Source organism: Dendronephthya gigantea, unplaced genomic scaffold, assembly GCF_004324835.1.
Source record: "Dendronephthya gigantea isolate DGI-Jeju-01 unplaced genomic scaffold, DenGig_1.0 000042F, whole genome shotgun sequence".
NCBI classification, from domain to species: domain Eukaryota; kingdom Metazoa; phylum Cnidaria; class Anthozoa; order Malacalcyonacea; family Nephtheidae; genus Dendronephthya; species Dendronephthya gigantea.
In genome coordinates, this window is record NW_021163052.1 from 698,119 (window position 1) to 725,210 (window position 27,092).

At 37.8% G+C, this 27,092-nt stretch overlaps 3 protein-coding genes across 3 annotated transcripts; 1 reads left to right on the top strand and 2 right to left on the bottom strand.

Annotated features, from left to right (window-relative positions):
• Positions 1–10: 10 nt before the first annotated feature.
• On the bottom strand, positions 11–4,475 carry LOC114526910 (tumor protein D54-like). The gene is made up of 6 exons (XM_028548452.1): positions 4,265–4,475; positions 2,233–2,381; positions 1,949–2,008; positions 1,458–1,559; positions 986–1,046; positions 11–879 (listed from the first exon to the last, which is right to left on the bottom strand). The coding sequence occupies exons 1-6, from the start codon at positions 4,427–4,429 to the stop codon at positions 784–786; spliced, it is 633 nt and encodes a 210-aa protein (XP_028404253.1). The 5' UTR covers positions 4,430–4,475; the 3' UTR covers positions 11–783.
• A 512-nt stretch (positions 4,476–4,987) lies between these two features.
• On the top strand, positions 4,988–6,366 carry LOC114527027 (splicing factor 3B subunit 6-like). The gene is made up of 5 exons (XM_028548597.1): positions 4,988–5,031; positions 5,263–5,303; positions 5,398–5,475; positions 5,613–5,751; positions 5,947–6,366. The coding sequence occupies exons 1-5, from the start codon at positions 5,002–5,004 to the stop codon at positions 6,028–6,030; spliced, it is 372 nt and encodes a 123-aa protein (XP_028404398.1). The 5' UTR covers positions 4,988–5,001; the 3' UTR covers positions 6,031–6,366.
• Positions 6,367–7,124: 758 nt separating this feature from the next.
• On the bottom strand, positions 7,125–27,083 carry LOC114527022 (structural maintenance of chromosomes flexible hinge domain-containing protein 1-like). The gene is made up of 55 exons (XM_028548592.1): positions 26,847–27,083; positions 26,636–26,714; positions 25,208–25,369; positions 25,036–25,118; positions 24,687–24,817; positions 24,432–24,546; positions 24,224–24,343; positions 23,590–23,753; positions 23,300–23,390; positions 22,363–22,570; positions 22,022–22,139; positions 21,883–21,942; positions 21,349–21,472; positions 21,110–21,181; positions 20,600–20,725; positions 20,096–20,209; positions 19,624–19,730; positions 19,339–19,421; positions 19,152–19,256; positions 18,790–18,870; positions 18,568–18,684; positions 18,328–18,395; positions 18,160–18,236; positions 17,982–18,081; positions 17,553–17,622; positions 17,182–17,321; positions 16,720–16,854; positions 16,384–16,549; positions 16,160–16,227; positions 15,971–16,033; positions 15,514–15,596; positions 15,100–15,226; positions 14,926–15,003; positions 14,418–14,522; positions 14,271–14,324; positions 14,000–14,125; positions 13,714–13,793; positions 13,412–13,483; positions 13,002–13,090; positions 12,806–12,924; positions 12,466–12,527; positions 12,297–12,384; positions 11,902–12,033; positions 11,532–11,808; positions 11,161–11,280; positions 10,613–10,698; positions 10,328–10,450; positions 10,143–10,244; positions 9,708–9,796; positions 9,522–9,628; positions 9,370–9,440; positions 9,192–9,255; positions 8,709–8,816; positions 8,542–8,603; positions 7,125–8,330 (listed from the first exon to the last, which is right to left on the bottom strand). Exons 1-55 carry the CDS (start codon positions 26,961–26,963, stop codon positions 7,941–7,943), a joined length of 6,078 nt encoding a protein of 2,025 aa, XP_028404393.1. The 5' UTR covers positions 26,964–27,083; the 3' UTR covers positions 7,125–7,940.
• Positions 27,084–27,092: the final 9 nt, after the last annotated feature.

Consider the following 27,092-nt stretch of genomic DNA (forward strand, 5'->3'; position numbering starts at 1 on the left):
AAAGACAAAAGATATGCTTGAGAATATGTTTATGATTTATTCATATAAATAGTCTCCCCAGACCAGATAATTATTGAGTTATTATTTAGTCATTGTTAGCCACAAATTTTGATTATCTGAGTTACGACAAATCGATTTTCACCGTATTCACGGTTTGTAAATCAAGAAGTGTTTCAACCATTCTTAATTTTTGCTACAACTAAAACGCACCCCGTTTGTAAGCATGGCTTCAGTAACAAAAACCTATCTTTTCTTCAAAACCAACTACGAGCAATCTTTTCTTGAAAAACCACAATAAAGTTGTCGAGAAAAGTTGCTTGTCTAGTCCGCTGTGTGTAGCTTAAAAGCTGGCTTAAACTATCAAAGTTCATTTCTATTCCTTTTAGTAGATTTGAAAATCTCGCAAATGATGAAGGGACAGTGCTAATCCGAGTTTTTAAAACTAAAATATCTTCCAAATTCTTCAGAACTTTGGAGTTATGCATGTAAAACTCCAAATCAATGGGATCACAGCAGCTTTGATAGTTTAAACCACTCTTACAAAAACAAATCCGACTGCGATCTATACATTCTAAAACATTGCGTATGAAAAATAAAGCTAAATTTGCCTATATCAGACGGTTCGGTTGCAAATACCGAATAAACACTAGCTTTGTTGAACGCGGTTCAACCGTAATGCAAAGATATACCGTCCTTAATGATAACCTTCCCCCTACGAAGCAGCAAATCCTGGCTCGAAGATATTTGCGTTAAAATATTCTTTGAAAAAACACAGTTAATTTTTTAGCTGCTGGCCACTGGTTCGTGTTCCATGTTTGGATCGACTTCATCGATGCCTTCTTCCCCAGGTTCATACGGTTTCTGGCCGACCACTTTCCCCTAGACGAAAGAGTGAACAGGTAATGTAACAATTATGTCTCTCGAGATCGAGCATAGCTTAGACAACAAAGCAGAGAGCGCCCGGGTACGAGGCTTTCTTATATACCTTTATCGAACTCGTTGCTGACGAAACTTTGTTTTCAATTGACTTAAAGGTGTCTGAGTCCCTGTAGGAAAAAAAGCAAGAAATCCATCGACTCGCATGTCATCTTGGGAACAATTTGCATCACTAATGAATGGTTGGGGATTGTACTTCTTACGTCGTATTTTAAAAAAAATTAAACGTTGATGGTTCTTTTAGGAAAACGGGGCAAAAAAATACGATAATCGATACCAAAGCGCCAATTAAATCTTCCCAATTCCCAAACCTGATTTCCAAACTTATTCAAAACGTATACATTCCCCGGTTCATCATACCATCACAGTTGAAATTTTTCATTGTTTTTCATTGAAAAATCCTAGCATTTGGTGAAGATTTACCAGAAATATTTTATCCCGAGACATATCCCGAGGACTGAGGCCTGCCAGCGCCATACAGTAAGAAAATGAAAATCTACAGTTCTCAACTTCTCACTCACCGTAATTCTCCAATCTTTTTAGCCGTCACAGCACCAGCACTCTTTAAAGCGTTGGTCGTCGCTTCGCTTGCTCCAGAAAGAGTTTTACACGTCTTGTTGTACCTGTAAAAACACAATTAAACCCATCTTCATTCCCGATATACACGAACCAACAGGAAAAATTAGTCAATCTATTTTCTTTTTTAGTTTGTTCAGGAGGTCTTTTTGACGAAGACATCACGTCATAACCAATATTTCTATCGTGTTTAACCACACAGGTGTATTCAGTAGGAATGGACGATGTTGGCAATAGACTAAATTTTTATCTAGCAAAATACAGTGTCACAACTAAGGAGCGAATCTTAAAATGAGTCAAACAGAACTTCACATGCAGGCGTATATATTTTCATTGTGGTGTTGGATTTTGTTCTTCTTGCCCAACTTGACTGCATGAAACCACTCCGTAGCTTTAGATGAAGAATATAAATTAAAGTATAATTTCCAAAACTCACGCTCCGGATTGAACAATTTTATCGTTCCAGCCTTTGATCGTCTCAGATGTTTTCTTCATACTAGAAAAAGGGAGAAAACAGAAAAAACCTGAAATGGTCAACGCCACGAATCTCCAAATTTTGTCGCATCTAGCTGAGAAAACAAAATGTGGTTCATAGAAAGTTGAAATAAGTATGATTTTTGTTGCAAAAACGTTGTTTCCCTTTCCCTGTCTTGCTGTCCTTATGAACAATGTCTATAGCAAAAACAAGTTTAAAGGATTTTATACAATGGCAACGCTTACACTTCACTATTTTGTATGTAGTTGATCTGCGTCCCAATTCCCTCACGTAGCTGACTCCATCTTGTTATACCAAGTTCTTTTTTTAAATCAGCATACTGCTTTTCTTTTCTCTCCAGGGCATTGCGTAGACTCGTCATCTCCTCTTCTAACTAAAAATAAACTTGTCGCTCAGAAGAGAAAATTGTTGGCCTGTAACGATGGCAGTTATTGATCGATGTAGTTCGTTTTCAAAGTGGGAACCTTCCCCGCTGTTTTAACTATTATAGTACAAAGCATTTTGATAAAGACAGCTTCTACCTTCTCGTTTTCAACTACAAGCTTTAAATTTGTTTGGTGTAAATGTAAGTCTGAAAACAGCTAGTGGTTTGTTTCAACGAATCAACTACATTGAAGAACAATTTCTTTATTTTGAAATTTACATGTAGGACATGGATCAAGCCATTGGTAGAGTTGAACTTATCCACCATTCAAGTAATGATTCTTTAGTGTTGCTATTAAAAATTCAAAAGTCCCATCTGGCATTACATCTAGAGATATCAAACTTAAAGATAACATTGTAAAAAAAATAAATTGGAAAAACATTAAAAAAATGCCTGATATAAAAGTATTAAATTAAACTTCCACTATGTTAAGAAGCTGTTTTTACACATTAAGCTAGATAAATGTATTCAGGCAGGAATTTTCAAGCATATCTATTCAAAGACCTTGTCAAAGTGCATTTTCACTGTGAGAATTTGATTTAAATGTAGACCTAGGATATAGTGTAAACAATTAGCCTAAGTATTGCAAAGCTGCAATATTAAAGTTTAATGAGTGCAATTTATGAAAGAAGACATGCAATTTAATCAGGCAATTTTTTTAGATTTTTTTAACTTGACCTCAATTGTAAAATGGCAGACCCACTCTTAGTTGTCAATTATGAATTAACGACTGTCCAATGTTAAAACAGAAGTATAATAATTGTTTTAGTTCCATATTGTCTTGCAGATAATATGAAATATTTGCACATAATGCACAAGTTTTATTGAGTTATTCACGAGTTACAACATATTAGTACACACTTTGGTTATGGTTTGAATATAAAATTCCTAAATTGACATGTCTTTTGATATCAATAAAGCCACAGGAAAATATGTCATTAATACTCAATATTGTGCAAGGTCATGCAATGATATTAATCTTGTTGTGAGCTGAATTTAAAAATATTAAAAACATGTTCTTATCTCTTCTACTTGTTTTGTTTTTCCATCTGTAATTGAATTAGCGTAGTTTTTACATGTTTTTTCATGATCAAATAGAGACACTACCTAAATGTCACATTCAATCTAAGTCTCCTGTGTACAATGCTCATAAATTGATTAGCAAATTTATTAATTAAACAGAAGTAACTTTAGGAAAAAGATTTGAATTCTAATTTATTGTCAGTTATGCATATTTAATGCATCTAGATGCGAGTTATGAGATCACAAGATTAGAATATGATTTTACAAGTCTACAAGTGGTACGAAAAGTGCAAGGTCAAGAGTGAATCAAACTAACAGCTATGGGATTCTGAAGCACTCCACAGTTTTAAACTTGTTAAGCTTAAATCATTGAACCCTGTAATCCCATTAAGAGAAGTAAAATTAGGCAAGGTTTCTATACAGCAACGTTTGGAGGGATATGTGAAGAGAACCCTCCTCCTTCCTCTCCCCACCTTGTCTACCCCCTCCCTCTCCCCACCTTGTCTCTATCACTTGCAATGAAAATTAATTTTCCTAATAAATTTCTAAGTGGCAATAAAATAAAGCAAACTTTGTCAGTGAAAAAACGGAGGAGCAATAAGTCAATAACACCCTAAAGCTGTGAAATCTGTTGGAGACGAAAAACCGGAGCAACAGAGCTTAAACAAATCTGCTAAAATCATGTTGTGTTGTTTTATTTTATTAATTAGGTTATTACCTCAAGGTTTTGTATTCATTTCCGATGAGTAAAACGAATATAATATAGCTAGGTCAACAGCAAAACCAATGGTCAGACAGCACGCACAAACCTTAGCCATTTGCTTGCGGATTTCTTCCTTCCTTGCTTCCTCAGCGGCCGCATCTTCATCCGTTTGCATATCAACAGCTTCCAAAACCTTTTCTCCGTCCCCAAAAGGGCTTTCATCCTCAACAGGAGCGATATTTTCATCGCCATTAGCAGTAGACTCCATCATATTGTAAACGTTCTCTGGAAATTGCCAACTCGAATGTTTTGTTTTGTTTCCGGTCGTGACGTTTTCCTTTCACTTTCCTCACATGACTTCCGGTGCGTGAAGGTCAGAGTTCACGAACAATAATAGAACGCGCGCGAAATATTCTAATTAGTTCATTTTCACGGGGCAGAAATATATGCTTACATTGGTACAAGTTTTTTCATAAAACTTGTTTCACAATTCTGAAATGGTTGCATACTCATTGACTTTGAATGACATTGAAATGCAAGTCTAAACAACAGTTGAAATCTTAAAACCGCTCTCAAACAAAGATGCGTTAACAAATTACCAAGGCGATTGAGAAGACCGCTTGATAACAAACTTTATTCTTTCTGATATCCGGCACTGCCGCGCACTGACAATTTAACCCAGAAGACCGAACGATTCACCCAGTCTGAGTCACTGAATTCGGTGAGGCACCCGGCTATGGTTCCAGATAAAGAAACCCGAGTGGGATCTAACCCCCGTGCGGCATTCAGTTACCGGATGTAAATATCCCGGGAGTCTTTAATCTTTTATTTGAGAACGACAACATGGCGTTAGCAAATCTTCGTAAAACAAACGTAAGTATTTTGAGTAATATCCCAATATCTTAACAAAAAATTTCGTATTTCGATAGAAATATATCTCTGCTAAATGTTTATATTTGTCTGTATAAAATTCTAGGAAAATCGGACCAGGATTTATAGTCGAATTTTGTGTTGAAAAGCTGTGAAAAATTGTATTAAATACAAACTTCAAATATTACTAAAAATTCTAGCCAGTGATTTAACTTTTATCGTTTTCCCCCAAAGGTCCGTTTGCCACCCGAAGTAAATAGAATTCTATACGTGAGGTATGTTTAAATACGTCCATGGCAAGTGAAATCAACTGTATTTAAGGCAAATATTCTCGAATTTAGACAACGTTTGTGTTGTTTTTTTGAACAGAAATCTTCCTTACAAAATAACGGCTGAAGAAATGTACGATATATTTGGAAAGTACGGTGCTATACGACAGATCAGAATGTAAGTAATGTTGCCACACAGTGGCAAATATATCAGATCAGAAAAGATTATTAAGAAAAAAATAGTCTCATCACCATTGCTGTCATTCTATCCAGCAAAAACTGTGTATTTACCTAATTTTATCTATTTTTCATCAGTGGTAATGCCAATGATACTAGAGGAACAGCTTATGTTGCCTATGAAGACATCTTTGATGCGAAGAACGCTTGCGATCATTTGTCTGGTTTCAATGTTTGTAACCGATATCTGGTTGTCCTCTATTATCAACCTACCAAGGTACGAATGTTAACCAGATGTATTAACCAGCATGCTGGTTGGAATTACTCCGCTGGACACAAAAATTCACCACTGACTTTAGTATTCTCTCCATCTGATGACAGATGTTTTTTTGTGAGTGGAAGGGTAATTGAGAATGGGAAAGTCAGTTGATATGTAATCTAGTAACAATTCCACTTTTAAATGATTTTGCAGATGCATAAACAGTTAGACAAAGAAAAGAAGAAACAAGAATTACAGAAGATGAGAGAAAAGTATGGGCTGAACAAGGATACCTAAACATGATTATACATTGTATGCATTAGATAACATTACAAGTGTACAAAAGATGTAGTCATAGACAATCAGAACAAAAACTTTGGACCAATAGACCTTTTCCCTTTTAGCTTTCAAGCATACAATGCATGACGATAGTTGATTATCAAAGTCATTTTAAGTTGTGATTTCACCATGGTCAGGAGTGATTTAGTTAACAAAGAAGCAAATTAAATCAGCAAGGTTTTCTTACAAACAAAATTGCTTCAAAGGCAGGCGATAACACAACTCAAAGTTACTTGATAATCAACTACCATGACGCATTGCATGCTTGAAAGCTAAAAGGGGAAAGGTCTATTTTTCACAGCATTTTAGACTTTTTGTATTATATTTGAGTAGATTGCCACAGAGTTTAAGGTACTAGGAGATAAAAGAGGCATTTTTACGTAATATTTTCAAGCAATGGAGCTGTTTCATATCTCAAAGTATTGTAAAGTACGGCTTGTTAAATTATTTCAAGACCAAAGCAAACAACCAGCAGTGCTTTAAATAGAATAATGCTATTTTCAACAAAATATGAACATAACTTTTTATAATATCAATAGTAAGAACCTTGGTTACATTTTCTCAAACCTTTTGTGATCGAAGTAAGTGAAACTTGACATCTGTCAAGGTCTTTAATCATTAAGGCTCAGATATACCAAATGGTACTTTGATCAAAAAAGGTTTGAGATTACAAATTGTTTAAACCTCGCAACGTAATTATTTGTAAAAGTATGCAACAGCCAAAGATAAAAAATCGCAGCATATAAAATTTAGGGTTTTTACTCGAAGGAACTTTTAGGTACAAAAATCTGGTCATGTAAAGTCCCCCAGTTTTGCAACTTTAGAACAACTAGGTACAAACACTCTGTAGATCTTGTCAATGCAAATTTTTTTATCAGTGACTGTTCATTCTTTATGCAAATTCACTGGAGACTGATAAAAATATGAAGTATGTTGCTGTTATATTAGTGAAGACTATAGCAATACAATGATACTGTACAATGCATTAAATAATAATACTATGGTGTTAAAATGTTCAACTATTTTCGAGAATAAATACAATTTATATTTAGCCCTCCCTTATGAAGCAAAAACTATCCCCTTTCGCGCCCAAAGACAAACCAGCTCCCCTTAGTAAATGCTTCAAATTAAACAAGAGTTTATATGAAGGGACTTTTGTCTATTAAAGGCAACAGGTATGGAAACATGTAGGGGGAGAGTAAGGGTGTGTTTCTTAGGAGTAAATGTCTATAAGGGGGAAACCTAATGGAGGTGACATTCCACCTGAAAAAATTACAAATCTGTGGGAGATTTTTTAGCATATTTTAAAACAGCGGAGAGCGGGATTCGTCTTTGGAGTTTGGACATTGTAGAGAGCGCGACTGTTACCACCGGCTTTTCTGCCCCCACTCCGCATTCAAAATGAAGGTAGTGGGATTGAAACTGCAGCGTGGCAAAAGCTGTTTTTCAAAGAATGCGTAAAAGAGCTAGCACTGTGTATGTGTTAGGGGTAACTGCTAGTCAGTGTACATGAAAAGTTAACGAATTATCTGTTCCCGAAAGCGATTATGTTGGTTTGAAAAAACTTTTGAAATGTGATATTTGAGTCGAGCGTTCGAAAAACGTCAACGACCTTTTCCAGTTTTAAAAGACGAATAAAAAGACATGCATACGAAGCAGTGGGAGTTTTCTCAAATTGAAAATAACGTAATTGCAACTTTTCGAGACGCACGTTGTTTTTATGTTGCAATTTTCGGCGTAAATGAAGTTGACATGCTCTCGATAAAAAACCAGCAGTAAAATCGACGGCTGTTTGAAAGCAAGAAAGCCAACAGGGATGCCAGTTTAGAATGACAGGTGATTAGCCATTAGCCAATAGTTCGCCTACCTTAGGTGCGCCTGGGTCGTTTACTTGGCGAAGCATACGAATCGGGAGCTGTCGTATTTCGTCGCGTTCGACTTGGAGTAGTAGCACTTGAGCCATTGACAACAGGTTGCTGAGCAGCGGTGCCTCCTCTGGTGGTTGATCTTGGGTCTGAGGATGAAGGTCTCCCGAGCGGCGTTGATCTCGTTGCTGGGGACGACTTCGGGACACGTGACTTGCCCGACGTGGTACTTCCCAACGCTGACTGCAACATGGAAGCTGGACTGGCGGGCATCTCGTATTCGGCTGGTGTCATGCCTAGGCGTTCTTCGATGCGACGCAACTGAACCTCGGCCTCGCGACATTCTTTATGCTTGCTTTGCATCTCGGGAGTTTGCATTTGCTCTCTTTGGACCTGATTGGACAATACGACATTTTGTTTACGAGAGAATCATTGGTTCATTGGCTTCATTTGGCCAAAATTTTTCAATGTTTGAAAAACCAACCAAATACGTTCAAAAACAAGTCTTAGTAAATAATTGAAGCCATTTTCAGCATGATAACACATTTTCAGAAAATTTTCGAAAATCGTCAAAAACTAAAACGGCACACATTAAGATACAAACCTTGTAGTCCTCCTGTGCCTGGGTATGTTTTATCATAGCTTGCTTGTACGCTTTGAATTGTTCTAGGAAAGATGGGAAGACAACGCAGTTACATACAGTGGAGAGGAAAAGAGTTTTCTGTGAAAAAGTCCCAAAGAAAACTTTGTTGAATCGAAAATCTTGTTTACCAAGTTGAGAGCATATGGTATGGTATGACAGAGGTAGAGGTGCGGCGAAGACCACGCCTCGCAGTCTCTCGATTGCTGGAGCCTTGTTCTGTAGCCCACCAAATTTACCTGTTAATAGAAAAAGTAGTCAAAAATCGTAGGGTAACCTTATACACCCGTTTACCACTAAAAAGGTCGGTAGCATTTGTTTATGCCTTGTTGGCATAGGTTGAATGAAGAGTAAACCAGAAAGACCGCCCAGTCATGCAATGTGTTCTCGTTTTCTATGCCAATGTTATGAAAGATACTGGCCAGAAGGCAGCCAAACCCGTACATCGGTTTTTTGGCTAGAAATGTTATCGACTGGCTAAGAAGACAACCCGAGTAACGATGGGACAAGCGTGTGGACACGAACATCAGAGGTCCCGATCGAAGTGGGGCTTCTGGCTTTCTCTTAATCTAAGTTGCAAGTTTAGACCTCAGAGACATGGAAAACAGATTTACCATTGCTTCTGATACGATCACCAGTTCTTGTCAAGATAGTTGGACAGTGCGTGTACTTGACCACCTGACAAGTCAGATAAAATAAATCTTGATATACAGGTCAGCACAGCACATGCGCAGTACATCACAGCAAAGCCCAGCAAAACTGCGGGCGCACAAAATATAACAATTCACAAACCTCTTGACGATAGCTGTTCGCGCAGTCCAGATTATCCAGAATAATCGTATCGCCCAGTAACATCCCAAACACTAAACAAATTATGCAGATTTCAAGGTTAACACGTGCTCGTTACAGCGAGTACTTTCAAAGCTGACTTCAAATGTACTTACCTATTTTACAGTTTTCTTGTTCCGTAGGAAAGATGAGGGCAGACCTTGCATAAATCGGATGCCCAGCTGGTTGAGAATTCGACCTGGATCGTTCATGAGGCAGCAGTCTAGACGCGAGGTAATAAAATGTGGGTTAACATAAGACCATTTCTTATACAGGAACATTACAATCAAAATGGTTCCTACTTGTTCCATTCTGGTAAGCTTCGTTTATAAATGGAATCTAATGGCAGGACTTGTTGCGTTCCCTTTGATTCACGGTACACTTTCTTAGCCTAAAACGAGACAGGGGGGGGGGGGAGTAAGAGGAATGTCATTTAGAACGTTGAACTCTATCAACAAGACAACAACCGGAGTGATAACTGTAGATAAACAAGTGGCGTATTTCAATTGGACTTTATGCCAACGACTACAGCTGTTGAAAGACTATTTGGTATTGAAATTTCAAGGCTTAAGCGAAGAGATTTAAAGGGATAAATTAGGCATCAATAACTGGCGTTTAGGAAAAATGATGAAAATTATCGGTATTATTTAATTTAGTTTTGAAAAAATTTCCTTTCAACTAAAACCTAGAAATCTTTATAGCAAGGAGAGTTTTCCATCTGTACAAAAATACCAGACCTTTTCTGTAGTTAGCGTGATGACGCAGTCCATATCTCCTGATAGATGCCATGACAACACTCTCGCAATATCATTGTCCATCACCTCAGCAAGATGGGCGACCTATGGAAAACAGTGAGCTCTAAAATACCTGGAGTACGAAATCATGGAGCATGGCAAGCGAAACATGGCGTCATTCACCGCACCTTTCCGAGCACTCCAGCTTCACCACGCGGGCCTGGGTTCAACGTACACTGCCGCCTGGGAGTGTTTTGCAACGTATTTCGTTTCGTTGCTAGCTCTCCAATAAACTGATCAACAGAGGCGATCTGAAATCAACCAAAAAATTTTACAAATGAACTTTGGACAACTGTGTAATGTTTCTATATGGTAAATTAATCATTTATAAGCGAGTTAAAGTTTATTTCATTAAGCTCGTCTTTCCAGACAAACATTTCTGGAAATATCAAAACGCACAATAAGATTCTTACAGTTTGAAGATTTTGTGCTGGAACGCTTTGTCTTGTTAGTTCTGAACGCAGTTTGACCTCTGCCAACGACGCCTCTTGGACAGCAACTGAATGGTTGAAAACAAAAATATGAAAGCTTTTTGAGAGCTGATAATGAATTATTAAAGCTGTTGACTGATTTTTAATCTGGGAAAACGCCACAAATAAAAATATCATATCAGAATGAGCAAACTCAGAAGTTTGATTCGGATATTAAGATAAAATTTAGAAAATATGCTGCTGCAAAGTTCGTACATATTGTCTGGATTTGTATTCAGCATTAAAAAGGCAACATTTTACCGTCCGAAAAATGCTATATGCTATAATTTTTTCTATGTAGGATACTTAAAAAACATGAAATTTGTGGGCTTGGAGATATTAATTGACTAACTTTACAACATTTTTAACGTAATTTATAAATTTTATTCATTCTGATATGTCTTTTTCTGTTGAGGTGTTGGATGTTCGTTCAAAATGTATTCCACAACTAAAAGCATCGATGTTTCAACTAATTTAGTCGAGATACAAACCTTTCATTTCGTTCATGAGTTGCCTGGTCGTATCAAACAGTGATTTGTACGCTTTGATCGTTTCAAACAGATGATCACGTTCCTTCGTCAACTGAGCGCTTTGCTGTTGTTTCCTCACGTCTAAAATTACAACGAAAAGAAACGACGATTGTGAAAAATGCCATTACACATTTCAAGAATAAGCAAAGGCAAAGAACATGAAAATACTTTTAAAGTACTATTTTGAAACAACAAAGCAAAGATCGCCATTTTTTATGGGTAGTATATTTTAGTAGTTTCGGTTATCTGTTCCAAAAAAGAACTGAAAAAAATAATCTCTCCCCCCCGATTTGTCGTTCCAGTCTACATATAGAGATCGTAGTTCATCTTACCGTTGTAAAACAAGAATGGTAGGTTAAAAACAGGAATAGTCTGGCGTCGTCCGCTGAGGCGAACGGTGAAACTCAGAACGTATTCATGGCTGTCCTGTCCGGGAGTGTTTTGCTCTATCGAGAGAATGTGAACCGTGGCGGCGCCGTTGACCAGGGGAACTTCTGTTCTGTCGGTATTTCCTTGCAACATTGGCACTTCGTCTGAATGTGGCGACTTATTAATGCAGATCTCTATCTTTCCGTTTAGATCTGTGCCCGCAGTGTTGTCGAATTGATCCTGAAATGCACAACGGCGTGACAATGTGTTGTGATGTACGTCGTACAAGAAAATGAAGAAATTTTAAAGGTAGCTATCTCGTTCGACTTTTACCTTGAGTAAAAACTTCGTATTTTTTAAAAGATAGCGACTCGTGGCTCTCTGAGTGTTAGACACGGTGGGTGTAGCCAGAGCGCCGACTGGAACTAGTTTGACAGGTGGTCCAGGCTGTAGAGAGATCCGAATCTATACCGGAGAGAAGAATAAACAATCCGCATTAGTTAAGAATGCCTCATGTGAGAACGGTTTTATACAAGCCCAGTCAAAGAGTAATAGGACTGATAGACCTAGGTCCGGTATAGCGATAGGATAGGAGCTATATCCGGTATGAATAAAGTTAGTTGAGTTTAGGTTTCCTCCTGTAGTAACACTGGATCAATAAGAGATGATCCTTACTAGACCTCTAGGAAGAACAGTTCAAGATAAATTCAAGCCAGTATAAAACTTACAACATCGTTTTTTAATTTAACATGTCCACCAGGACAGTAGAACAATAGCAAATAGTATGACCCAGTCTGTTCTGGAAGAGTGACATCTCTAAGAAGGGGAAGATCAAATTCATAATTAGAGTAATTCAACAAGACATTTCCTTTCCATGTTTCTAGCTTTTGAACCAACCTGAAGTAGTAATGATGTTCTTTGTCTGACGCGGTTTTTTTGTCAGGTTGGAATGAAATTGCCTGTAATTGAAAATGGACAAAATTCTATATATAGTTATCATAAGTCCACAATCTATCATACTCTAACCATGATCAGTCATGCTCTGATCATGATCTGTCCATGCTGTGATCATGATCTGATCACGTCCTGACCATGATCTGACCACGTCCTGATCATGATCTGTCCATGCTCTGATCATAATCTGACCACGTCCTCACCATGATCTGTCCATGATCTGTCCATGCTCTGACCATGCCCTGACCACGATCTGATCATGTGTCAAAAAACACAAACATACCGTAGCGGGAGGTTCCGAGGAAGAGCTGTGGTTTCCCGCTGACCAAAGCTTTAGGACAAAATCCTTTGCATTACACTTCATCACGTGATTATCTTCGGCAAGCACGTGGACAGCGAATTCTAAAGAAACGATAGAAATTATTATAGTAGAGGGAAGAAAATATGTGTATAATATTTTGAAGTTCTAAAAACCGAACCTTTTAATGTGCTCCCAACAACGTAGTTATTTTGAAAGTTTGATTGATCCACAATCATTTTGACTGGTTTGTTGGGATTAGCATCAATTCTGCAAAACAAATCGTTAAAATGAAGACCCTTTTTGATTTTATAATAAGCTGTTATAGTTTGTGTCTGAACTATCCTCAATGGTAATATGGTAAAAGTATAAGAATCCGTTTTGGTGTATTTGAATGTTTGAAGAGTCACTTCTGAGGCTCTGGCAATTTCGATAGCACCTTATCGTCTCATAATTTTAATATTTATACAGTTGGTGCTTGCACTCCAATCCATGCCCGGCAGCTGATCTGCAAGAGGAGGGTCTTAAACAAAAGCGCTCCAGATGGATTCATGCATGCATGTAACAGCTGCCATCGAGAGGTAGTCCTACCTGACTGATATAGGATCCGTGTCAATCGATGATCGTCCAATCAAAGCTTTTATTCGAATTTCGTAAGTACCCCTTTAACAATGAAGCAAAAAATAAACATGACACGTCTGACTTCAACAAGCATACAGCACTAATCTAAAAACAACCTGAATAAAGCAAGTATACCATCGAAAACGAGACCAGAATTAAATAATTTGTTTATTAATCTGGCTTCGATTTTTGCATGTATAACGCCATATTCAGTTTATTATCAGATCAGTTGCATACTGTATTCAAGAAATGTCTTAATTAAGCGCCCCCACCTTTGCCCCGAGACTTCAAACGCACCAAACGACACTTGTCCTTTCGCGTCTGTTTTCTGAGGGGATGGTGTTGGATTTAACTGCAAGAGAAATAACGGGATGACACCACGATTAATGAGAGCGCGATGCGCGCGCACGTAGGCGCCACTGCGCTAAAATATCGAACTGGATGAGTATCCTAAAACGGTTAGAAAATATAAAATAATTGTTTCGTATGAAGCAATCTAGAAACAGTCCGAGAATGGTATTTTTTAAATGATGGTTTTAGAAAGAAACCTTAACCTGCCTTCAACCCGGTGTCCTTATTCAAAGCCACTTTGATATTACTCTCGAGGCACGGATTGCCAAAAGAATCGCACAATTGAAGCATTATCGGTTTAGGGAACTTCGCGTTGCTGAAGACACCAATGGGCTGAAATAGACAAACGATTATTACAACAAGGGAACAAACGCATAACTTGTAACAAAGACCGAAAACACAAAACGTAGTTGAGCATTTGAGTAGCTTGCGACGAGTGACCGATACACTTGCGATAAATACCAAACCACAAAAATACCTGGGAAACGTTGAGACCCAAAATCCTGAGTTTAGCCGGTGGACCACTCCTGACCTGAAAAAATAGGTTTGTTTTAAATATAATTAGCATGATTAGCATAAAATTACTATATGATTAGCGTATAATTAGCATATAATTAGCATTTACCTCGATTCGTTGATAAGAAGTTAAATTTTGCCACTTGATCGTCAATTCTTTAACACCAACAAGCCGGTCATCAAAATGGATATTTTTAATTGACACTGTTCCATCCTAAATTACACAAAGTGATTTCTTAGTTTAGGTTTCCTCTTTTAGTAACATTAGGTGAGTGAGAGTTCTCCCTTACTGAACCTTTAGGAAGAACAGTTTAGAACTGATAGAGCTATCCAGTATAAATAAAGTTAGTTTAGTTTAGGTTTCCTCCTGTAGTAACACTGGATCAATAAGAGATGATCCTTACTGGACCTCTAGGAAGAACAGTTTAGAACTGATAGAACTATGCAGTATAAATAAAGTTAGCTTAGTTTAGGTTTTTTCCTGTAGTAACACTAGATCAATAAGAGATGATCCTTACTGGACCTCTAGCTACGAAGAAAAGTTTAGAACTGATAGAGTTATCCAGTATAAATAAAGTCAGTCTAGTTAAGGTTCCTTTTTGCGATTGATAGTTTACCTTATTCATAACTACTTTGACTGTCGCTTGACGCAGTCCTGGTCCACTGATAGTTGGTAGAGCAGCATTGTCTGGGAGCTAAACAAGTACAAAATCATTAAATCATTCATTCAGTGTCGATATAGTTCAGTAAGAAGGAATCGTAATCGCAATCGCTTTGAGTGTATGTCTTGCCTTCGTTATATGATTGCCAAATTTATCACTAAAGCTGGCGATGATGTCATGCTTCAGAGTATCCCCCAACTGAATCACGTTGTCACGACAAGTGCACGTGATGGTAGCTGGTTCATCTGGTTGGGGCCTGGTATTAAAAGAATTATTAAGTATAGCAGCAATTTATTTGTTGAACAGCAAAATACCTCCCTAGCTTGGGGAACTATTTACTACAATAAATAGCGTTCATACGGACAGTGTTAATTAATTGTGAAGCTCGGATCTGGCAGAAGGCAATCCGTTGCAAGTTTAGTTTTAAAGATTATATGAAAAAACAAGGAATCCAATAATTTGACATAAGGTTTGATTGTCAATCGAGTGTTTTACTTAGTTAGTATACAAGACGAGACGGATCAGCCGATCAGCGTTACTTACACAAGTGTGAATGAAAACTCCACCCCCAAGGCAGCGCCGAGTGAAACTTGACAAAATTTCGTATCGTTAACAGTATTGGGCGCCTGCGAAAAAAATACGTATAAACTAAGGAACTAGATAGCGACACACTAGCCCGGGGAGCATCATCATCACTCCAGACATCACGAATCCTCGTTAAGGGGCTGTTTACATGAGCCCGGTTACCCGAGATTCAACGAAGCGTGAGATGATTTTGAGGTATTGAAATAAGTCTTTATGACACCAAACAAGCACATGCTACTGTTGCCGGTGATTGTACGACTGCCAGGATCATGTTATCTGCTCATCTCAATACCTCAAAATCATCTCACGTTTCGTTGAATCTCGGGTAACCGGGCTTATGTATACAGCCCCTAGGAAGGAAAAGAGGCTCATAGATCGAGGCATTCTATAAATTGACTCGTTTTAAAAGCATTACCTTGATATCAGGTAACAATCCTTGTTTGATTAGATCACGGCTAACTTTATTAATCCAGTTGACCTATAAGGGATAAGGAATACGGAAGAGATAAGGAATATGGTTTGCTAAATTTCAATATTAACTTTAGCTTAATGGCAGGGGGGTCACGAAGCGCTATCTATTGTACATCCATTTAACAATTATAACCTTGACTTTAGCGGCCAAAGAATTGTCAATCATCAGCTGTCTTTTTCCTTCGTCAAATATTTTGAAACCTACAAAAAACGAAATGAGAAGAGTTTTAGAAGAAATACAACGGATGCTGGTGTACGCATTGGAACATATTTGGCATATGACTTGACGGCTTGTTGAGTTATTGTTAGATCATAGGAGCAACAATGTGCTTTATTATTTCAACGTATTTATCTTACTAAGCCCGCTGACGGTTCCACCAGCGACACACACGAGTTCCTCCTCATTTTGTAACTTGACACTGCTGTCCAGCCCAGGTCCCGTGTAATGCACCTCGACAACGGACGCTCTGGTACTGGGGTTGACCAGAATGAGTTTTTCGATCGCAGGTATGTCTTTGAAGTGCTAAAAGGTAAAACAAGAAGTCTTATAGAAGCAAGGAGAGGGATGAAAATTTCATCTAATTACGTCATGCATAAAAAGATGGCGTTGTTGAGGTATATGATGACTGATGACGTCATTTGGGAAACATGATGTCATAGATTGAAACACAATGGAATTTACAAGATATTTACCTGCAACTCAATTTTTGCTTTTACTTTGGTGGTTTTAACGAGATTGTTGATAACGATGTTACCCCCTGTGAGCGAGGCTTTACCGGAGGTACTGCAGTCGCAAAGGTATGTGGGTAATCCAGACGAGCCTGATAACTATTATAAGAAGAAATAACATGAATATTCGGGGAGGCGGCAATAGGGGATATTATGATATTTGATATTTGCATGCAGAAATTTTCTTCTACATTATAATGTCAAAGTGTTAAGGCCCTGTTACACTGTGCAATTTTTCTTGCAACTTGCAAATGAATGTAATTCTTCTTTTGAGAGATGTAAATTTGGCAACTACCTTGTCTTTATTACACTCCATAGCGTTTCTTATACTTACATTTTGAAGACTCTTCACTAATTTACATCTCTTAAAAGTAGAATAGCATTGCGAGTTGCAAGTAAAATTGCACCGTGTAACATGGCCTTTACCTTGCAAACAACATTCAGCCTTGGCTGCACGGTCAAATTTCCCGCCTTGTCTCTGACTTGTACTGACAGCGATAGCGGGTTTCCATTTTCTATCTCGATTTGTTCATCAGATGGTTCCGTCGCAATCGAGTTTGGTGGACCTAGGGCAGAATACTATTAGCCAATGCTATCATAATTATACTTAAAAAAAAATAAACACAACTAAACTAGCTTGAAAATCGTTCTGTTTTGCGATAAAAAGAATCCAAACAACGTCTTTAATTTGCAATTTGAATATGGCCGTATGTCGATCTTATAATAAAAGTAATTCTTCGCAAATTTACAACAGTAAAAAAACTATTTCAATAATTTCATTATATCACATCACAAACCTGGCAAAACTCGTATTTTCACGCTCTGTTGATCATTCAAACCAGTAAGACTCACTTTCAAGTTGAAATCCTGAAAGTTGAAGATTTTTTTAGTTAGACTATAATCTTAAGAGTTGAAGACTTTTTTATAGTTAGATTGCAGTCTTAGATCTAGTCCTAGTTGAAGACTTTTTCATAGTTAGATTGTAGTCTTAGGTCTAGTCCTAGTTGAAGACTTTTTTATAGTTAGATTGTAGTCTTAGGTCTAGTCCTAGTTGAAGACTTTTTTATAGTTAGATTGTAGTTTTAGGTCTAGTCCTAGTTGAAGACTTTTTTAGCTGGATTGTAATCCTAAATTGAAGACTTTTTTAGTCAGATTGTAGTCCTACGTCTTTAAATAATCAAAATAATCTTGAAATATCCAGGTTTACAAAACACTTTATACAATACCTTTCCTGTATGGGAAGGAACATTTCCGAGGACAGTGACCCCTTTGATGACCAAACTGTTTCCTTTAACCTGCGTTCCTTCGTGCTCAATTTCTAAACCACTGGAAATCAATACAGAGTTACCTCGGACTATAGTCGACCAAACTAACGTTACTCAAATACGTCGTATATTTCTATACCTGCATGTCAAAACCGCTTCATATTTGCACGCTGGTTTCGTAGGGTTACCATAGTTATCCTCCAGACTTAACGGAATCTATATAAAAGGAAATCATTTTAAAATCTTTCAACGTAAGCATTACAGTCGGTATGTAAATCCAGCCTCATATACCAGAGGTGCTATTTACCTGGAAAGCTGATGCAATTCGCAAAGGATTTTCAAGCACACCAAAAGTAAACTTTTCCGGGTCACCCTCTGCAAACAACATAAAGTGTTCTTGAGGACAATTTACAAGGACTTTTCAGAGAATACTCTTTTCCATGCTATCTTTAAAGGGTTTTGTTGATTTTGTCCAGCAGTATTGTTGAAGGTTCTTTCTGTATTTGGATAATTATTTATTTCCATTACTATGAATGGAATACTGTACCTGTCACGGTGAACTTGATTTTGTGTTTTGGGAAGCTTGTTTGAGGAAGGTTGTTCATGCTGTCGCTGGCAAAAACTCGTAGTGTGAGAGAATGGACGCCGAGGTATGTGATGTTTGCTGTGAATCAATAAGAGAATAGAATATTATTATGATAAGGAAGATACAAAATTCGGGAATGGGGAAAGTTATCAGAGTTTAAATAAAGGAATTATAGGAGTTTACCAAATTTTCTGAACCAGTACGGCCAGCTTTTCCCTCCATGTTGGCACACATGTTCTGCGATAGTTTTGTCTCCATCTTTACCTGGGAGAAAAGATTAGTAAACGTTAGCATAATCAGGATATGGTTAAGGAGAGGTGCGATATGGTGCCAATGCTCTTGTAAGGTAATGGTATGTTATCTGGTAAGATATGGTAATGGTATGTTACATGGTAAGATATGGTGATGGTTTGTTACATGGTAAGGTATGTAATGGTATGTTATCTGGTAAGATATGGTAATGGTATGTTACAGTATATGGTGTGAAGATGGTGCAGAATAAAGCATAATGCAATATGGTGCATCCAATTGCAATCAACCCTCACCATGCGAGACACATTTCATTTCAACGAGAAGTCGTTTTCCTCGATCACCAGGCAGTTTACTGATCGACTCTCCCTTTCCATTCAAAATATCCACCTTGATGTCACCTTAAATGAAATTTGGACGATTTACCAACATCCCTCTTAACAGACAACAGCATTCGGCAAATTTTGCCAGACAGATTCTTACCAATAGTTGAACCAGCAGGAACTTTAGAATTCTGTATTATCTCATCTCCGTTCGGCCATTCGATCATCAATTTACTTGGAAGCCTTCAAAACACAACAATCCTAAGTTAGTAAGTAAATTAGTTTGTAGGTACACCACGTAAGTATTTAATACTGAAAAGCTTTCAATTTCACTGATGAAGGCCCGGGTTAACGGACCGAAAGCTTTGCAGTATTAAATACTAACGTGGTGTACCTACAAGCCTATAAAATATCAAAACTCGTCCACTAACAACGTGTCACATACTTCGCTTCTTCTTCGGCAATAAACTTCTTCAGCCCATCAGGGGTCGTACTTCGATCCAACTTGGCAAGTGGAAACACTCTTTTTTCACCGTAAAGAGACTTTGGTTCCTAAAGTGGAAGCGTATATGAAGGTTACTGTACAGGCTTTTACTTCACTTGGAATTTGTTGTAGCATTTTCTTCTTTTGATAGATGTTATCGAGTGAATAAGTTAGGAATATTAATGTTCGGGCAACAATGCATGACAGCATCCATAACTATCTCCCCGTTCCCATCTATCACCAGTAGAAAATCTCTGTAGAAAGTGGAAGTGTAAACAAACAGGCCATACAAGCGAAGGTTATCAAACAAAAGATGTCATGGATAATTGATCCACGCATCGTAAACTTAAGTATCTCAAGGAGAGGTGGGGGGCAGTTTTCTCACCCCACAATGTAGGGGCCTGCCCTAGACTATATGCACAACTAACCATACCTGAATAATTTCCATTTCTCCTCCTGTGGCAAACACATCGCCTTCGTAATCGCCAAACAGTAAAAACCTTTGAATTGTTCCGCATACGGTGGAGATACTCCGCTGTGTTTTTATCTACATGTAGAAATAACAATGAATGACATTGAGGATGGTTGAAAGAGAAACGCTGAATAAAATATTGCAAAGGAGTAGGCACTAGACTAGTCAGGCTAGTGTTAGTAGCAACAGTCAACACTCAGTCACTGACAGTCAGACTAGAAGTACTGCAATGATCAACTGACATTGAGGATGGTTGAAAGAGAAACAGTGAATACAATATTGCAAAGGAGTAGGCACTAGACTAGTCAGGCTAGTATTAGTAGCAACAGTCAACACTCAGTCACTGACAGTCAGACTAGAAGTACTGCAATGATCAACTGACATTGAGGAAGGTTGAAAGGGAAACAGTGAATAAAACATTGTGATCAGTCATGTAGGAAGTATTCAAGAGGCTTGCAATCGTACCAACATTCCGGTTTTGTAAACCTTCCCATCCCACTCGATGCTATGAAAGACACCCCACGGTGTTTGGCGCTGTTTCTGACTTAACTCTGTTCGTTTTACACTGCCTTTGAAGTTTGAAAATTTCACCTACAATTACAATGAAATGATTTCAAAGACGACAAGAAAATTTCACATTCCAAATCTTGAAAAAAAACCTACCTTGAATTTTACACTAAACCTTCATCTTAAACCAAATCCTGAACTAATCCCCAACGCTAATCCTCTGATGTACCCCAGGGGATTAAAAGAAAAACCACTCTTATCCCAGTACTTACCCGTCTCTATCCCCACCCGATCCTAAACTTATTTCTAACGCTAATCCTCTGATGTAATACCAGGAAAATAACCCTTCCTAGCTAATACTAACTTTAAACCCGACTCTAATCTCAACCCGATCCTAGTTTCAATCTTAATCCACATGGTATAATTTTTGGATTAAGATTACGATGTACCCCCCCCCCCAACACATACTTGCTTGTCGTGGGCTTCGTGACATTCCTTTATCCATTCGGTGAAAGCGCGGGGTATCTGAGCTCTTTGCTCCTAGAAAAATAATCGATATCTTTACTATTTTGAGTATTTTCTTCTCAAGACTACCCCCCTCATCCTACTGATAGATCAGGCTAAATCGATCTAGATTTCGAATTTCATGCCAGATTTAAGATCAGTGGCTTAATGATTATCCGTATATTAATTGAGCATTTTCGCACCTGCCCTAGAATAACTCTGTTGAACAACGTTGCCTTGTCTTTTAGTTTTACTTCCAAGTCGAGAAACGTGAGTTTGTTTGTGCTGACTTGAAACGCATCATTCGTCCACAATGCTCCAGAAAATCTGAACAGACATAAAAAAAATGCAAAGCAGTAAGTACTAGGCTGGTATAAGTATCAACAGTCAACACTCAGTCAGACTAGAAGTACTACAATGATCAAATGACATTGAGGAAGGTTGAAAGAGAAACACTGAATAAAACATTGCAAAGCAGTTAGTACTAGACTATAGTCAGGCTAGTATTAGTAGCAACAGTCAGCACTCAGTCAGACTAGCAGTACTGCAATGATCAACTGACATTGAGGAAGGTTGAAAGAGAAACACTAAATAAAACATTGCAAAGCAGTAAGTACTAGACTAGTCAGGCTAGTATTAGTAGCAACAGTCAGCACTCAGTCAGACTAGCAGTACTGCAATGATCAACTGACATTGAGGAAGGTTGAAAGAGAAACACTGAATAAAACATCATCTACCTGTTGTAACACTCAGCTGGGATATTAGTTCGTTTCTTTGGCGGGGCGCACCACTCCAGACTATAAAACAAACAGACAACCACCTAAGAACCTTACACTCACGAGGCACAAAACTCAGTATACATCCTAAGATCATTACCAGTCGATAGATGTGTATGGAATAAGTCTACCATTCCAGTAACATTCAAATATTGGTCTGTTTCCCCTGGGAGCACGACTGTCAACTAACGCCTCCAAATCATCTTCATCAGTGTTTTCTAATCGGAATATAATTAGCATAGTTATTCAAATGTATTCGAAATATAAATATTAAAGCCCAACATAGTGCTTTCAGTAAAGCCATTAAAGACAATTTAAACCATTTAACAATAGTAAAAATATATTTGATAGTACTTCATATTCACGCTACACGCGTGGGTAAAGGACTGTGGCCCGGATAAGTCTTGTTTGGCGAATCCTGGTAATAATAACTTAACATACTCGTGTTAGGCGACAACTGTGGGTAGCTCTCGCTGTCGTAAAGGAAAGGATGATATCTCAGCATTCCTTCAACAACGGCACCTCCCTCGCAATGAGCTCGAAACTCGAACGCAGATGCCGTGGTTCTGATGTACTGCGACTGCAAATCATCATCGATATCTCGCAAAGCTTTTCGTTTAGGCTGCTTTCCTTTCTCGTATAAAACAACCTGAAGAGAAGTAAGAAAAGGTAAACAAACCACGCACGATATGAAAGCTGTAAAACCAGGTTTCCATTTAGTTGTATTGTCGTGAACAACTCATTTTGACGGATGAGAAATAGTCCGCTTGTCTTTATTTCTGTATTCAAATTAGTCATTGTTAACCGCACACACATAGAAATATTCTATCACATCCGCCACCTTGACATGTTCACGACATTTTACGACTGATGATTGGAAACCAGGTTTAAACAGATTTTGTATGGGAGAGAAGCGCTTACTGTATTTAGGAATAGAGGCGATCAACTTTCTCGTAAAGCAGTCTTGAGGATTAAAACTTTCATAATATGCATGCACGCCTTTTTTAAAGTAATTGTAAATTTAGTATTTCTTGTCATAATATTTAGTATTTCTGGTAAATATTTCGTATATTTAGTATTTCTGGTAAATATTTAGTATATTTAGAATTTCTGGTAAATATTTCGTATATTTAGTATTTCTGGTAAATATTTCGTATATTTAGTATTTCTGGTAAATATTTAGTATATTTAGAATTTCTGGTAAATATTTAGTATATTTAGTATTTCTGGTAAATATTTAGTTTAGTATTTCTTGTAAATATTTAGTTTAGTATTTCTTGTAAATATACCTTAAGTATATATGTAAACCGCGCAATTCAACTATTGTATTTGCTGCAAAGTTGTTTAATCTTCAACTAAAAAAGGCGCGTAAACAAACCTGAATGTCGATGTTTCTGAACGGAGTGCTGGGTTTTCCTTGTCGTTTCCCGTTTCCCCGTGGACCATGAAGATAATAATGATAAATGTGCCTGATAAAAAAATACATTCGTCATATTTCTCGTAATAAGAGTTGATAAAACTGCTCTATACAAACTCTCGCTAGTTAACTCTCGTGCAACTCTTGTTCTCGTTCAACAACAGCTCATGAAAGTCAACTCTCGCTTGCCAAGTTTCACGTAATTTTTGTTCATTTGAGCAAAGTTTTGAGGTCAATAAAGCAATACTCACGCAAGCTGTTGACACCAGTAATCAAAGTGATATCTGAGATAAAGAACTTTAGTGGAATTGATGCCAGTCACAACAACAGATGTAAAACTTGAGTGTTTTTCTTCTGATCTGATCAACTCTCGAACATTCTCATCTTCCTCTGATATATGAACACAATCCCCTGGCTACAAGATAAATATAGAGAGGTGTAGTGGGGTGAAGTATTGTGGGGAGGGGGTGGTTGAGGTATTATAGGGTAAGGTGTTGCTGGATGAGGTGCAGTAGGGTAGAGGTAAGTGGGTAAGGTGGGGCTGGGTGAGGTGTCTTGGGATAAGGTGGGGCTGGGTGAGGTGTCTTGGGATAAGGTGGGGCTGGGTGAGGTGTCTTGGGGTAAGGTGTGGTTGATAAAGTGTAGTGGGGTAAGGTGGGGCTGAGGAAGGTGTCATGGGGTAAGGTGTGGTTGATGAAGTGTAGCAGGGTGTGGTCAAGTGAGGTATAGTGGGGTGAAGTATAATTGGTGAGGTGGGGTGTAGTGAGCCAGGTATGTTTGGGTTAGCTGAGATGTACTAGGGTGACCCTCATAAAGTATTTGGGCAAGGCATTATGTATATAAATTCCCCTCCTGCTGCTCAAACTCAGATACAAATAAACCTACCCTTCTGTTGTAGATCTGACCGCTGTAGATTGACTCTCTGCGTTGTTCTTTTCTTTCAAACTCTTCTTTTGAGATACACAGTTCATGTACATCAGCGCAGTTAGTTGTCTTAGTTATCATCTGGTGAAATAAAACAATGAGCCCCATTAATTGTCTATTCTAACATAACCTTGTTTAAGACTAATATTAATACGTCAAACAGTCTTACCCGAGTTGCACTACCAATGAAAAAGATAGCTTGCTTCCCTCCAACGCCAAACCATGAGATATCACTGTTCAAAAATCTCAATACATCTCCCTGCACTGGAGTTGAGTGTTGCGACCTGAGAATGCAAGTCATAATTACATTAAAAATTAGGTTGGATTCCCTTGTATGCAGAAAGGAAATTCCCTACACATCTTTTTGACATTAAATATTGGGTATATTGGGTATATTTCAACTCATATTTGCAGTGACACTCACTTTCGGAAAGGTTCATCCCTGTTGAACTTAGACAGTCTATAAATGGCCCAATTGTTCAACTCTCTTGATGTCATTCCTTGACCATTATCCCAGACAGAGATCGCAGGTTTGCCAAGTGCATCATCAAACATCTGTGGGAATATCATTGATTTATGCAAAAATATCCCAAAATTATTGTTTATGGGGATTAGATAGTTCATAGTCATAGGACTGTTTTGTGACTCATGTGAATACTAGCTGGTACCACAAAAGAAATTTCATCTGTATAAAGATATATTCACTTCTATTGCACTCAGTAGTTTGTATTTAGACATAGAGTGACATATATAAACTAAATCTTTCAACCTACCAGTTGAATCTCTATCTTTCGAAGTCCTTTGTTTCCAGCAGTAGCAGCCAACGCATTGTCAACTAACTCAGCAAAGGCAAATGCTAAACACCAATGGGACAACAGACTGGTTTAACTCATGCTTTTCAACAGAGCTTTGTAATGATAAAATATTATCAAATGGTTGACTTACGAAGTGGATTTTGTCCCTCACTCGCATAGTATTCATAAATGCCACTTTTCACCAAGGTATCGTAATGTGGAATGTATTCAACCCTTTCATAAGTTGGTGCACTCAATTGCTGGTCCACTGAGTTCAGAATGTACAGCGTGTTGTTTTCTTGAAGAATTTTGTCTGAACATAAATATAACATCATTCGTTAGTTCATACTGCTATCGTCATCCTGTTTTAAATGCCAGACAATTCAATTCTTCATGATAAGATGCATGCATGTTTAGACCACAGATGAAGAATGGATAGATGTCCATCTCTTGTATGAAAGGTGTCTAAAGACAGCTGTCTTTCTGAAAAATCTTTCTTTTTTATTACATTATAGCTTTCATGTCTTTTGCCTAGTGATCAAACTAAGTCCCTTGTCTGTGAATGAAAAATTGTTTGTCTTCCAATTTTAATCAAAAAACAAGAACAAATGGCTTCCATCTTTCCAGCAAATGTGAAAAATTTGGAATGCAAAAACAGTTATATCTGTCACACTTCAAGTATTATTTCTGATCTTTGTCTAGACTACTGAGGAGATAAGTTTTCAATGAGTTTCAAGTATGAGGATGTAAACTCAAGGTACAAGTGAAATTTCTCTTCAGGTTTAATTAATAGTAAGAAAGGAGTGGTACTTGCAGTAAAAGATGAGTTTTGAGGGCAGAAGTGGAGATTGTCATGTATCAAGCTCAACACAAATGCACTAAAATTCAAGTGACTGAGGTGCCAATATTGTTATTGGGACCATTCTCAGGGTTCTTTGACAATCTAAGGTGTACCATTGACAAACTCTGCAGTCAGTGATCTGGATGCATATAATATATGCATTTCCCCAGCACCCAACAAAGCGATGAATAAGCACTATTAAATCATCATCAACAGAACATATGCAGAAGTGATATATCATATATATTCTCAAAATCTAGTTTCTAGACAACAAAGCCTTCCGAGTCACAATAAAAAATGCCTTTTCGATTGCCAAAATCTGGATGAATACTGATAATTTTTTAGAAAATCATGAATTCTTTTGAAATTGATGCTGAATTCTTTGGATTTTGGTTCCTGCTGTGGTCTATTGTACTCATGCAATCTCAGAGAAGATCGAAACTTGTTGATTGCAAAATCTTATTGCGAAAAAACCAACGCTTTAACTTGTTTCTATTCAATCCGTTTCACAGCAGAGTTTATCTTTCATTTGCTTAGGTTAGATTCGTAAGCGCTGCATCTGTCGAACAGGTGCATGTAATTTATAGCATCTTTATAGCCCTGTTTCTCTCGAAGCGATAACAATTTAGTCGATTAAACAGCTAAATTTTGTACGAGTCATTTAAATTCCTAAGCCTGTAACTCGAGATACGATCTAAACGTGACGAATCCATTTCGATTCATCTTGCAAAGACTCACCCAACGCCGTATCCGACTCAATGACACCTCGATTTGTGTTGACAACAACAAAACTCTCATCTTTGGGTATGTCAAACTCCTGTGTCAAAACAAAAAAGCTTTCGTGAAAAAAAAACGAGATGCACGGGCATAATTCACGATGATAGCATCGCCTGAAGTGAATTTCATAAACGGCATCGTCAGATCGGCAACTGGAAGCGTAAAAACATACCTTGCGGAGCGTTTCTCTGAAAGATGCGATGTTTAGATGCCCTCGAGGAAGTTGAAGTCTGACCTCCGGCTTATCGCCTTTCCGTCTGTCGTAGACGAATATTTCAAGTTTCTCCATGTTATTCTATTATCGCGTTGCACGATCCCGGTTTAAACTTGTGTATAGATGGTTTAAAAGTGATAAAATAAAGCGAAAGTTTCGAGGCTTTTGTGGCCTTAAAAGAACAATCCGGAGTCCATGTTGTAT